General features: G+C 43.6%; 1 protein-coding gene across 8 annotated transcripts in view; it reads right to left on the bottom strand.

Moving 5' to 3' along the window:
* Window positions 1-7,757: 7,757 nt before the first annotated feature.
* The window catches only part of DCUN1D4 (defective in cullin neddylation 1 domain containing 4), a 70,525-nt gene continuing 64,333 nt past the window's right edge, over window positions 7,758-13,949 (bottom strand). For 6 of the 8 annotated variants that reach the window (XM_059671516.1, XM_059671500.1, XM_059671552.1 and 3 more), the window contains 3 exons: window positions 13,351-13,455; window positions 11,165-11,267; window positions 7,758-11,073 (listed from right to left, as the gene is read on the bottom strand). In XM_059671516.1, the coding sequence (XP_059527499.1) occupies window positions 11,018-11,073; window positions 11,165-11,267; window positions 13,351-13,455 (264 nt within the window). In that variant the 3' untranslated portion in view covers window positions 7,758-11,017. The other 2 variants (XM_059671506.1, XM_059671533.1) reach the window with 2 other exon arrangements.

Here is a 13,949-nt window from a genome sequence, read left to right on the forward strand (position 1 = left end):
CTGTCTCCGCCAGGCCTCCCAAGCGCAGGAGCGTCTTCTCCTTGTCAGCGGCCTCCCTCACTCCGAGCTGCCCCCAGGACTAGGGGGAGTTCTCTTTAGCCAAGCTGCCAAAGCAAGGCCTTTCCGCACACAGCGTTTCTGACCACAGCCCGCGCAGCCAAAACTTGTATTTTCTTTGGGTGGGAAGAGCATTCCTCCCGAGCATACAGAATAGTATCTTCTGTGCCATTATTGAGCCATATGTGCCGGAGCCGTTTGGAAAGCTGCTAATTAGCCTCATGGCTGTGTGGACAGAAGTGAAGAAGCTGGGAAGTTTCATGCCCGTTAATTCCCTGTGAGCACGTATTAAAACTTGATTTTCTGTGTCTGTTGTTTTTTTTGTTTTTGTTTTTTTTTTTAAAGGGAGAAGAGTATGGCCTCTGTGGCCAGATGGCCTGGGTTCAGATCTTGCCTCTTCACTTTTTAACTGTGTGACCTTGGGAGAAATGCCTAACCAGTCTGTGCCTCTGGTATTTTCACCTGTGTAATGAGAATAACAAGGTTATAGTGAGGACTAAGTAAGTTGTCTGCAAAATGCTTAGGATGGGCCTGCCTCGTGGAAAGCACTGAGCAGATCTTACCTGCGATTATTTTGGTGGCAAACTTTCCATGTCGCAGTTGTTTGTGATCCGTGAGGCGCCCTCTACCGGTCAGCGGAGGAGGAACATCTGAGAGGTCCCTCAGGGTGTTGATTGACTGACTGAGCCTCCTTTGAAACTCTCCCCATGCCTTGTTCTATGCATCTCTTCCATCTGGCTGTTCCTGTATTATCTCCTTTTATGATACACTGGTGACTTAGGAAGCTGAATGTTTCTCTGAATTCTGTGAGCCGCTCTAGCAAATTGATTGAACCCCAGGAAGGGGGTGGGAACCTCCAATTTATAGCCAGTTGGTGAGAGGCACAGGCAACAATCGACTTGCGCGGCATCTGAAGGGAGGGGGCACAGTCTGGGGGACTGCGGCCTTAACCCCGAGGTCGGATGCTCTCTCCCGGCAGAGTCAGAGCTGAGGTAATGGTGTGGTGCTGCTGGAAAGCACACAGGGCATCAGAGTATCCCCCCCCCCCCCACTTCCGAAAGTTGGCCAATCAGCAAGAGCCTCACTCGGGAGACCTCATTCCCTGGCTGCAGCTTAACCAATCCCTAAACATTCCCACTTCTGAAAACCATCCAATCCCTGAACTCTGCGTTTCCCCAAAACTATAAAATTAGCAGGAAATCCACCAGAGAACCAAGCAGCACTCGTAGGGCTTACCCGTTTCAACCCTCTCCTGGCCAACTTGTCCCCAGTAACCCGCAGGGGTGGAGACACCACCTGAGCTTATACCTCAGCTCTTCCACCGTCCAGCTATGTGACTTAAACATCCGGCACCTCAGTCTCCTCCATGTCCTTCCCGTGATTGCTGAACACTGTTCAAGGCGATCAGGATCCAGCACGTGGCCTGTTGGCTGTCTTCTCTTCCGAAAGGAGCTATAAGATGCCAATACGCCACTAACTGACCTCCTTGACTGCACCCCCAGGACCCATCACAGCTTTCGGCTGGCTTTCAAAACAAATCCATGGGTATGCACGTGACATCCATGTGCTGAAGTGTGAAGATGACCGTGTGGAACCAGAAAGGACTGCGTCTAATTTTTTCTTGTTCAGTGCCCTGAGCCTGTCGCCTGCAAGGTCATCTCATAGTAGTCAGATTTCAAAAAGCACTTTTCCTAAAAAGACCCACTAAAGTCTGCTCCCTTAACTGCAAGTGCCTGCGGAGGAAGCGGGTGATGGCTCCAGTCGCTTTTAGTAGAGAGTGGGGGGAGGGGAGGATAGAGGGAGACATAAGCAATGAAAACACTTAGCTGCAAAGGTTTTGACAGTGTAACTGCACAGAAAAACAAACGCTGCATGAAAATGGTGTCAATTCTGATGAGAGGAGAGAGCACAGGTCTCCACCAGCCTGCAAGCTCTCCCAGGAACTGAATGCTGGCAACCACTGCCCCCTGGATGGGAGATTGGATGCAAACACAACATGAGCTTTCAATCCGTAAACATTCTCGTTAGCAGGTGAATTTCCTGTTCTCTCTGTCCTCCCAGCTAAGTCCTCTCATGTACACCTCAGCCCAGCTCACTGGTCTCTCCCCACTGTGGTTCCCCTCCACTGACTCTCCCTGCCCCACACTGCCTGGCTTCTCACCTCCAGCACCTACGTTTCCCTCTCCCCTTCCAGAATCTTTGGGGTCTTCCTCCCATGGGTGAGCTCCCCTTTACAAAAATGCCTAAAGGCTGGGCCTGGGGAAGGTGCTCCTAGAACACTGACCTTCGTCCCCCTTCCTGCGGGGAAGGAGCTGGGTGCTCTGCTGGTGAGTGGGCAGGCTTGGGGCCAAGTCTTCTGAGGGCAGCAGAGGTTAACCCCTTGTGAGAAGGGCACAGCGAGCCTCTCCTGCCTGGAAGAAACCTTGCTTTGTGTGGGTGGGGTTTCAGCTGCAGCTGGACACTCCCATAGGGAACCCCGGGGGTCAGGGAAGCACTTCACCCACCAGGGAACATGCCTCTCAGTGGCTTTAGGTAGCTGCCTCAGCACATTCCACATCCTTGCTCACTAGAGTCCCCGTGTTATCCTTTCATCAACTGTACTGCCATCTCTTGGAGACGACCAGACACTCTTCTGTCCTCAAACGCCCAAACTCGCTGCTGCCTCCGTCGCTGTCTGCGTGCACTCTCTAGGAGTCTTACATGGAGTCCCCGTCTAACCTGTGATGCCCTTTTCTCCAAAAGGAACTCTCAGCTCCTTTCTGGTCCACTATCTATAAATGGCTAATGCCACGCACACCTGACAGGCACCAGACCTCCCATCAGGAGCCCTTCTTAATTCTTCAGGCTGTTTTCTAGCCACTCCAGCCCCCTCTCTGCAAGTTTATCATCCTTAATGCCCGTGTTTTCAATTTCACACAGGAATTCTGCCTCACACACAATTAAAGTTTGCTGATACAATGGTTACGCGGAGAATCTGAAAACCAACCCTGCTGTAGGAGGATCAGGGCTTGAAGGATTTATGAGCACCAAATATGCACAATAGGTTGCTATAGGCATCTCATATTTTATTCAATGATTTGGGGGTATATCTGTGATAGGATGATAACCCTTGTCCAAGTCCTACTCTCAAGATGTGAGTATTTAGGAGCCACCACAGGTCATGAAACCAAAGAATAATAAAAATCATCATCATCATCATCATCATCATCATCATCTACACTAATAAAAGAGAAACATGCAAATTGGCGTCATTCCACTACACCCACCAGCCAATCAGGATGAGTACGCAAATTAACCCAACAAAGATGGCGGTTAATTTGCATACACAGGTGCGGAGGGAAGACTGAAGGCTCCGGCTGGAGTGAAGACTGAAGACTGAAGAGGCTTGGCTTCTCTGCTGCGGCTGGACCAAAGGCCTGGGTCCCGGGTGCCGGAGGAAAACCGGTGCCAGCAGCCAGGGGAAGGAAGGCCTATTGCGTGAATCTTTTTGCAACAGGCTTCTAGTAATAATAATAAGCAAGTAGAGACAAAATACTAGTACAGTGGCTTTCAATATATGTACCACCAATAGCAGGCCCAAAACTTTTTAGCGACTTAGTTTGTTGGTAGAGTACAGCTGCAGCTCTTTATCCTCATTTAGGGAAAGATTTCTAGAGAACACCAGTTTGAATTTCAGCTACTCAAATTCAGGCAATTCTGAGCTGCCCTGCTGCAAAGTGCCAGAGGGAAGAACAACCTTTGCCAGCTCCCTTCCTCCCTGCCAGGGCTCATGGAGATCCGCATTCCTCAGTGACTGCAAAGGAATCTCTTTCAAATAACTGAATACATTTCATCAGGAGAGGGGATTTACATTTTAAATGACGTTTTTAAAGAAATTTCCACTTAATTACCACAGTCCACTTTTGTGTTTGTTCCCAATTACTATTCTCAGCATGGCCTACTTACTTACCATAATTTCTAAGTAAGTACTTCTATATACATGGGATTTTGTTTTTTGTTAAGGCAATTGAATATAAATGCCAGGAACACATTCGGGGGGGGGGGGGGGGGGGAATAGTTTCTGCTAAGCCTATCAAAAGTGGTCAGCTGCCCTGTTTTGGATTATTTTCTGCCCTACAGGCTTAGAGAAGTAGACAGGGCAGGAGAACTAGATGTATTATTTCTATTATTTCCTCATGTGAGTTTTTTCTTTTTTCTTTCTAGCCATAACAAAGTTCCAAAGGCAACTCGTTTTAAAGGAATCATAAAAGCTCTACTCTGATCTTCTGCATAAAAATTATTCTTCACATCAGGATTTGGGGATAACATTCAAATGAGTCAGCTACATACGATGCAAGGCATTACAGCACCGTGGAGAACACGTCCTACTTCTGTAGGTTCAAGCCAATCTAGAAAATGGCTGTCTAGAAAAAAGTAGCTGGTTATCTGTCCTCAGTCCTGCAGCCCAGGGCTGACCAAGGATCTTCCTTTCCTATGGGTAATGTTTTTCAATCCTCAGTTCACTTTCCTCTTCATCCCATTATTTCAGGACACTATCTTCAAAAATGCCCCTCCTTTAGCGCAGCCTTCCTGTAACTGACACCCTGCACCTCAGCGGGGATTTTTGTCTTGGGTGGACACAGGTGATTTGTTTTCTCCCAGGTCCAATTACATCGCTGGGGAACTTCAACTCTTGTTAATTTTTATGTGAACTCTAAATACTGCCCCGAGAATACATCTCTTGTTCCTATTTTCTATTACTGAGTAATAGAAACACACAATAACAACAGTGCCTTGTGACTTTCTGCTTTGCTGTAGCCCAGGCTCAGAATCCCATCTATAAGAACCCATTTGTTACTTCCCTCTCTTTTCTGTCTAGTTAGGATTAAGCCTTTTCCTGTATCTCCACCCACCACCCACCTCCTCTCTTCATGGGTGTCTGAAAGAGTACTTTGCTGGCTTGATTATTAGCTTTTGGCCCAAATTAGAGTTGAAAGAACCACCAATGTAAACGGCATGCACCTGGATTCCGGATTCTGTTTTTCAAGAATCTTGTTTTTACCTTTCTAAAAATCGGAGTCTGCATCAGTCCTTCCTGGGTTCACTCATCTTTACATGAGGTTTTCAGGTACTGACAATTCCTTGCCACCTGTGAACTCTGTTACCTGCTTTCTTCCATGTACATGTGCTGGGCATCCCCGCTGTGCCAGAGGTCCTGTCAGCAGGGGCCAATGTTCCAGTGCAGGACAACTTGAGGGAGTGGGCAGCAGGGCTAACACATTTACAGACTAAGTGGGTGGTGTTCGGTCTGGTCAAATAATTGAATCGATAGCACCTCCCCTTAGGAACTGGCCTTTAGGCCACTTCACAACGGACATTTCCTTTCACTTAGACCACATTCCACTTGCTCAGACCATTATCCTTCCCCTCCAGACCTTCTCAGGATCTGGGCTTGCACAGAGAATTCTCCAACCAGAAAAAGCCCACCTAGAGTCCTTTAAAAACCTCTGATTTCCCCTCTTTGGGTGCTGGCCCACCTAGAGTCCTTTAAAAACCTCTGATTTCCCCTCTTTAGGTATCCAGATGACCTAATCTATCCTGTATAATAAAAGGCTAATATGCAAACAACCGAACCGGTTGCTATGACGTGCGCTGAACATGGCGGCCATTGGCCGCAGCGGGATGGTAGAGCAGATGAGTGGGGGCGCCAGACCAAGGCGGGGCGCCGGTCGCGGTCATCGAGGCGAGCCTCAGATGATTACTAAAAATTCTTTGCTCCTGCACACTGCGGTCCTGCCTGGCGCTTGCACCTGCTGCTGGCGCCGGCCCTGCTTGCACCCGCAAGCTGGCACCGGAGCTGCCACTCGCACCCACTGCTGGTGCTCAGCCCCAGTCCCGATCGCTTGGCGCTGTCAGCGGGTGCAAGCGGCGGCTACCGGCCCCGATTGCCCCACAGGGCTTCTCCACCTCCCCCTGCTCCTGAGGGGTGATCAGGGCAGCAGCTGCCACTCACACCCGCTGCTGGCACCGGCCCCGCTCGCACCTGCAGCCAGCGCCAGAGCCGCCACTCACACCTGCTGCAGGTGCCTGGCTCTGGTCCCATCAGCGTGTGGGAGCGGTGGCAGCAGGAGCAGGGCTGCTGGCAGACAGAGGACCGGGAGTCACGGCAGGAGGAGCTGGGCAGGGGCACAAAGGATGGGCCGAGATCCGCCCCTGTGCCCACTGCAGCCTCATGGCCCACAGTTCCTTTCAAAGTGCACACATTTGTGCACTGGGCCCCTAGTCTATAATAATAAAAGCATAATATGCTAATTAGACAGGACAGCTGAACAACCTTCCAGACGAAGCTGGGGCTGCGAGGGCCAAGTCCCTTGCACGAATTCCATGCATCGGGCCTCTAATATATATATATATATATATATATGCATGCCTAAGCAACCGGAACAGCCAGTTGCTATAATGTGCACTGACCACCAGGGGGCAGATGCTCAGTGCAGGAGCTGCCCCCTGGTGGTCAATGTGCTCCCACAGCCAACCTCCCCTCCCTGGCCAGCCAACCTCCCGCGGTCCCTCCCCCTGGCCCCTGAGCTGGGCTGGGGAACCGGGGGTGGGTGATGCGGCCCCTTTTCCAGGGGGGGCAAGGGCAAACTCCCTCCTCAGGGCTGGTGGCCAACCTCCCGTGCCCCAGCCCTGATGGGCATGGCCTCAATCGGCCCTGATAGCCAGCCAGGCCTAGGGACCCCACCTGTGCATAAATTTAGTGCACTGGGCCTCTAGTAAATTCACAATCCCTCATTACTTTGGCCTTGTGCATTCCTCCTTCGGCGACCCTAACAGGTGGTGGTGTGGAGGTAGTAAAAATGGTCATTTCTGCATGGCTCCTGGCACCTAGTAAGCACTCAGCTCTCAGCTCAATGTTTAGAAATACATAGCGTGTGCTAGTATATTTTTTTAAATCACTATTTGGCAGAGGAGTGTTTGCACTGTATCTGGAATGGGTCTAGATGAAAGAGACTAAAGAGGCATGACCCCTAATGCAGTTCTTACCCCTGGATTAAAAATAAAATAGCTAGCACATAGGTACAAAGGGGGAGATGTTAATCTAGACCAGGGGTGGGCAAACTTTTTGACTCGAGGGCCACAATGGGTTCTTAAACTGGACCGGAGGGCCAAAACAAAAGCATGGATAGAGTGTTTGTGTGAACTAATGTAAATTCAAAGTAAACATTACATAAAAGGGTACGGTCTTTTTCTTTTTTAGTTTTATTCATTTCAAATGGGCTGGATCTGGCCCATGGGCCATAGTTTGCCCTCGGATGATCTAGACTGTGTGTTGGGTAATAACACTGGATCAATGTTAAATTTCTTGAATGTGATCATTGTATTGTGGTTATAAGAATGCCCTTGGTTTGGAAATATTAAGTACAAGGTGTGAGAATGTAATTTACTCTCAGGTGGTTCAGAAAAAAAGTATATCTTATTTATAGAGAGAAATACACTCAGAGTGGCAGAGAATGATAGCAAAAGGTTAAAAACTGGAAAATTAGGGGATAGGTATATGGATGGGTGTTCATTATATTATCCTTGCATTATATTATCCTATGCTTTGAAATTTTTCAATATAAAAAGTTGGGAAAAGAAAATAAATAAAAAACAGAACACTTTAAATCTACCGTAAGCAGTGTTAGAAGAAAAGCCAGGGAAGAATAATTCACACTCAGTTCTGAAACCAAACACAAATACTTTTTATTTCAGAGATATCATTTTACATCAACTCCATTAAAACCTAAAACCAGTTTGCTGTACTCAAGTCAGGTGGCATAACAGTATCTGAGTTAAGCTGGGAGTCACAGGACTTGCACACGTTTATGAATGTAATGCAAATACTGACGACACGAAGCATTCACAGTTATAGGTTAGCTGCTGTTCCTTTAACAGTAGCCCCCAAGAGAAATTATAGAAATTATTTCATGAAAAAAAGCAACCCACGTTTTGGTCTCATTTACAGACACCCAACATTTTAGTTGGTCAATGAATTCTATACATTTATTATACAACATAACATATGAAAGAATAAAAGATAAGGCTTACAGAGGTATTTTAGCAGTTGTAAGATTAAAAACCAAGGGCACAAACAAACTTTTAAAGCTTTCCGTATAAACCTCAAAAGCACTATTAAAAGGAGACTGAGAGGCAACAGAAACCTGTTGCTAAACCAGAAGGTTTATCTAGTCGGATTTAGAAAAAACTTAATTCAGAGTTCATGCTTCAGAAGAGCTGCAGGGAACTTTACAGTGAGTGTTTATGGCAAATCAAATAATAAGCTTTCTGACCTAGTGCAACAGTAAACATCTAGAAGTTGTAGTGTCCGTCACAACATACTATTGCAAGGTGGAGGTCAAAACAGTGGAGAGAGAGAAAGGATGTGGACTGGGTGATAAAGAAAAACCAGAAGGCACCCTAATTTATTTAACATTAGCCAGTAAGTAAGTGTTTGATGACTGCTCAATTTTATGTAACTTAGGGATGCTTTTAAGAAAAGGTACCTTATTATACTGGCTGACCCCTTTTCCTCCCCTTAAAATAACTGCATAAAGCCAAGGAAACCAAGGGCCAAAGAGATTTATTTTTCAAGGAAGTTTAAAGATTTGGAATTGTCTACATATGCAAGATTATCTCTTTAGAATACTTTCATATTATACATCAGGAAAGTTTCTAGCTGGGATTTCCCCCATCATCAAAACGTTCTTGTGGATGAAATGTAACACCTGCCCTGTAACAGTCCTGTACTTACTTTAGGACTGACTGTGCTTAGTGCTTTAAAACGGCAGTCGCCTACCTTTCAGACCTCACGGACCACCAGTGGTCCATGGCCATTGGTTGGCGACCGCTGTTTTAAAGTCTCTACTCTCTAACAATAACTTTTAAAATACTTATCTGTGATTTATATTTATATGTACATTTCTGATTTATTGAACAAATTTAAGAACTGTTGACTTTAAGTGTTTTTGTGTTTTTTTTTAATTCACGGGATACCTCTGAAAATGAATCAAGTTCTCCACAGAGCTGAACCTACGGCCAATTGCCACTGGAATGACACCATCGGAACGGAGCCCCTTTCATCACATTGGTCTCATGAGCTGTGCTTGCCATCAACATCTCCAATTCTTTCCAGGTATGAATTTGTGCAAACTGGTATGAATTTATAAGGTAGAAGTGACTCCACAATTCCTAAACAAGGAATGGTTAAGTATGCTTAATCACTACAGGGATTTTCAAACTTCTGGTTTATTTCACAGCAAACCAAACCTTTCTAATTGGTAGAAAAAAGAATTCTACCAGATCATGATTTTGTGTATGTGCACACACTGTATATACATACAAATTTCTGTCTTTGGTGGTTCAGTTAGAGAAAAAAATAATATGAAAATCTGAACACTGTTTGCAAAGAAACTGTGAAATAGTGGTTAAGAGTAGCATTGTCTGTGTGCTTCTCTCATTGAATGCCATTTAAAGGTTCACATTTAATCCAAAAGATTTTTTCAGCCAGATTTTGAAATAATCCAAGCCTCTTCCAATCATGACATGTTCAATCATGAATCTTGCTCACACCGGTTCAAATGCACCATTAGCTTTTTACTTGGTTTAAATCATCAGACTTTTTTTGTTTTCACAAAACTTTAGGGACTAAATTAGTCATTCAATAGCACCAGATAGTTGAGGGGAAAACATGTTATCTACACAGTTCCTAAAGGGTAAGGCAAGGGGAGGGAAATAAAAAACATAAAACAAAAACCTAAAAGTTCCGTCCTGTTTACAAGTTCCTCATCCACATAAATAATGGCTATCACCTTTCTGTACAAATGACCCAGGTAACGAGCGGCCTCTCCGGGGAAGGTCCTACCGTGTAACAGTTAGCGCAATGCTGGTGGTTTCCTATCCACTGCCTGCAATGGACATTCTGCCAGGAAAAGCCTAGCATGAAAGAAACAAAAAGGGAAACAAAACCCCTCTCACTTATAATAGAGTTCTTTTTCAAAAAAACTAGAAAATTAGACATCATGAAAGCTTAACTAAAAATTCAAGCCACAACTAAAACTGCTCTGCAATTATCAAATGCCAGTAAACCACTGGGTTTCCATGGAGGAGGCAAAACCAGCTTCACTTAGAATGGCATAGAAAGCATCAGCAGACCAAACACTGCCAAGAAGAATGCAAAAGAGAAAGAAAAATCTGCTAAAGCAAGTTTACAAGAGTTCAGAACTATTCTATTTTAAAGAAAAGGTGCAATGTTAATTTATTCATTTGTACCTATATTCAAAGTACTACAGCTTTTTAACATTAGAAAAGAAAAACCTATACCTTGCATGGTGGAAATGACTGGTGACATGTTCAAATAATTATAGTTTCATCATTTAAAAATGCTAATATCCAGGTAAACCAATTACATTTGGCATATGCCTCTGCAAAGTTAGAACTCCCACCTCCTTCCAAAAGTTGGCCTCTTGAACAATAAGGTGAATTCTGGCAACATTTACTTATGGTAAAATTCTTCTGTTTTTTGAAATGCTACATTTGAGACCAAGTAAAGTATAATTGGTTCATTTGAAAAAAGGGACTAGAAATATGCCACAAAAATTATTTTTACAATACATTTTTGCAGAAATAATCTCTAGGTGAAGCTTTTTCTTTTTATACACATATACAAAATTTAAACAGCAATATACACATAATCACAGTGAGGACGTTGGCAAATTCACCAATCTGTAGTGTAAATACAAACTGCAAAAGCAGCCTTCCAAGAGAATAATGCTACACAGCAGGCAGAGCTGGCCCATTCAATAGCAAACACCAAAAACGTCCCTGCAAAAGGGAGACAGTGCAAGAAAAGCAGCATGCGCTTTGATACAAACAGCAATTTATGGCTAATGGTTGACATAACTGTGGTAACAGTGACTCTCGCGCTGCTATGCATACAGTCCTAGGACATCTGCTTGTCTTTATACCATTCCACAAACTCGTCCAACAAAACTGGCCCTGGAGAGAAAGAGAAAACAAGACAGCTGAGAAGGACGCACGAATGGGCCACAAAGTGAAGAGTGCGAGGACACCCAGTGCTGGTACTTACATGCGCCATCTTCGTCGTAGTTGCTGAGGTCAAGGTTAATTGTTCTGCTAAACTCTAGCACATTGCACCACTGGTCTTTGTTAATAACTTTATATTTTGATTGCTGATGGAGGGAAAAGTAATAGGAATTACTGACATAATTAACAAATGGGACGGTGTCAATTGCTGATGAATCAACTTGATACAGTTCATAAAGGTTAACTCTTTTTCCATTGGGTTGTTAAGTACCAGTCTAGGAGGACGGTGAGAGAGAGCAGGAGTAGAACTTAAGATGACAACTTTCATTACAAAAATATTATGGGGCCCAACACAAATGACAAGCACATCAAAGAAACACAATTTTATAAACCTAGAAGTGAAATTTCTAGACTGCAAAGGCCCTTTTACATAAAATGGGAGTAACACTTCCTTCATAAAGGTGTTGCAAAGATTAAGAGATAATTTAGGTAACTTACGTAAAGCCCTTCATTTATACTTGGCACACAGGAAGTGCTAAATAAAGCGTAGCTCCATGAATGAGCCCTGATATGACAAGGATGTACTGTGTCAAGCTCTGAGCTCAAGTACACACAGCAGTCGATGAGGAGGTCTCAGACTAGGTGCTCTAGCCACTGAAGAAATGACTGTTCTAATAAGTCAAAACTTCAATTTGGTCATAAAAGTAATCAGAATAGCCATGGAGTAGATTCCTATTCCTCTTAGACAAGAAATATGCCATATATGTATTTTAAAATACAATGTTCATGTGTAAACATTTGAAAATAAAAGCTAGATCCAACAATTTTTTAATCTTAACCACTAATATCAGAAACACTGGAAAACAATACAAGCAGACAAAAAGCAAAGAGTTGATCCAATAGTTTTGAGGATGCAAACACAAGAACAGCTGAAAATGACAGGATTACTGTCTCCTTTTAAAAGAAAAATGCAAACTAATAAGAGAACAAAGCAGACTACAAGTTTCACTTTCTAGGCACCTAAAAGCAAGAACCAGCTGGTGGAGCTCCTGGAACTGCAAAGTCAAACTGGCTTCAGGCAAGGTCCTAGGGCTAAAGGACCCGTCACACTCAGGCTAATTCCGCTAAACTCTCTGAGAGCAAGAACCTGTTTCTACTCATTTTCCAAATAAAGCTAACACTTCACGGGATTGGCAGAGAAATTAGAACAGATCACTTGTAGTGTGAACTGTCATGTAAACAAATACTTCTTACATTAAAACTAGTTTTTATACCTTTCTTGAGGAGTTCCAGCTAGTAATGTTACAAGCGATTTTTAAATAACAGTCCTCAAAGAATCGTTATCAGTTGGAAGTTTTTCCAGACAATTACATAAAGTAAGTTGTAAGAAAGATTATTTCAAGAGTGAAGCCAGAGTCAGGATAAGACCCAGGATTTCCTCAAAGACTCAACACCTTCATCCTTCCAAGCAGAGGACATTTTAAAAAGGGGTTTGGGGCAAAGAAGAAAAGGGAAGGGGTTTGGGGCTGGAGGACAAGAAGGATGCTATCTATATGACATCCCTAGTAACTCAAACCTCCATCTCATGTACTTCAAACTCCTACCATATTACATTACACCCAAACCAGCTCCTCATAACCAGCAGCTCAAAGGTATTTATTATTCACCCTTAAAGCAACTGAACAATGATGGGGTACAGGGCTGGATCATTTCTAATACAAATGTGAAGAAAAATTAAACTGAAGGAGATTTTGTCAGTTTGCCTAACACTCAAACTAATTCCTGGTCCCCAAGTTACTTGGAGATAAGAGTAAAGATGACTACATTACACACTTCTTTTAACAAAAAGGCTGATGCTTATTTTTTAATCTTTGCTTAATAAAAGTGGAAATTCACCTAAAGCCACAAAGGAAGGTAAATCTTGTTTTACTATTGTTATAAAGAGCAGGAAATCTAAACAAAAGTAAAGCTTTTAAAATGGGGACAAGAGAGGAGCAAAGGACAGAGCAGTAGCTGTTTCTGATGCATCTGTACCAGGAGCGATGCAACACAATAAATTCAAACAGACACCCGCAGAGAGAACAGGTCGTTGCTGATTGACAGCAGTTATGTCACCATAATTCCTATAGGCAGAAAGTATAACAAACAGAAAATTACATAAAATGGTTAAAGTACACTTGGTAATTCTAAGCAAGCAAAAATACATTCCATAAAATAACAATTTGGTACCTCTAAGAATTGGTGAAAAACTGGAAAAAGGGGCCAGATTTTTCCTAATAACAGTCCCAACATGCACTTGGCAGTGTTAATGTCTAGGCTGCGCTGGTCCTTTTCCTGTTTAACAAACAAAAACAAGGATGAGCCAGATGCCCCAAATAATAAATTCCAATAATCCAAATTTCTATTTCACGTCAACAAGACATTAGTGAACAGCTCATTGGCCATTGATCATACACCATAGAATCTCTGGGTCACGACTGAGGTGCGGGCGGGGAGGCATCAAACAATGGAAGGCTTGCTCACTCTGGTACTATAGAAACATACTGTGAAAAGACTCATGTCAACTGAAATGATCACTCTAATGCAAAAATCAGTTAGTTAGGTAGTAACAGTATCTACAATTATTTCATAGGATAAATAAAAATCTATAACCACTTGCTGTTTGACATTTACGATAATTACCAAAATCATAATTGCTCACCTCAAAAAAAGCCCATAATTAACTAAATGTTTAATTTAACTAAAGGTTTCAACTTCCATGCTTAGGAATCAGGTTTCCTTAATAACATTTTTCCAATAATTTATTTTGTTGGTAAATGTTTTCCTTG

Source organism: Myotis daubentonii, chromosome 1, assembly GCF_963259705.1.
Source record: "Myotis daubentonii chromosome 1, mMyoDau2.1, whole genome shotgun sequence".
Taxonomy (NCBI): domain Eukaryota; kingdom Metazoa; phylum Chordata; class Mammalia; order Chiroptera; family Vespertilionidae; genus Myotis; species Myotis daubentonii.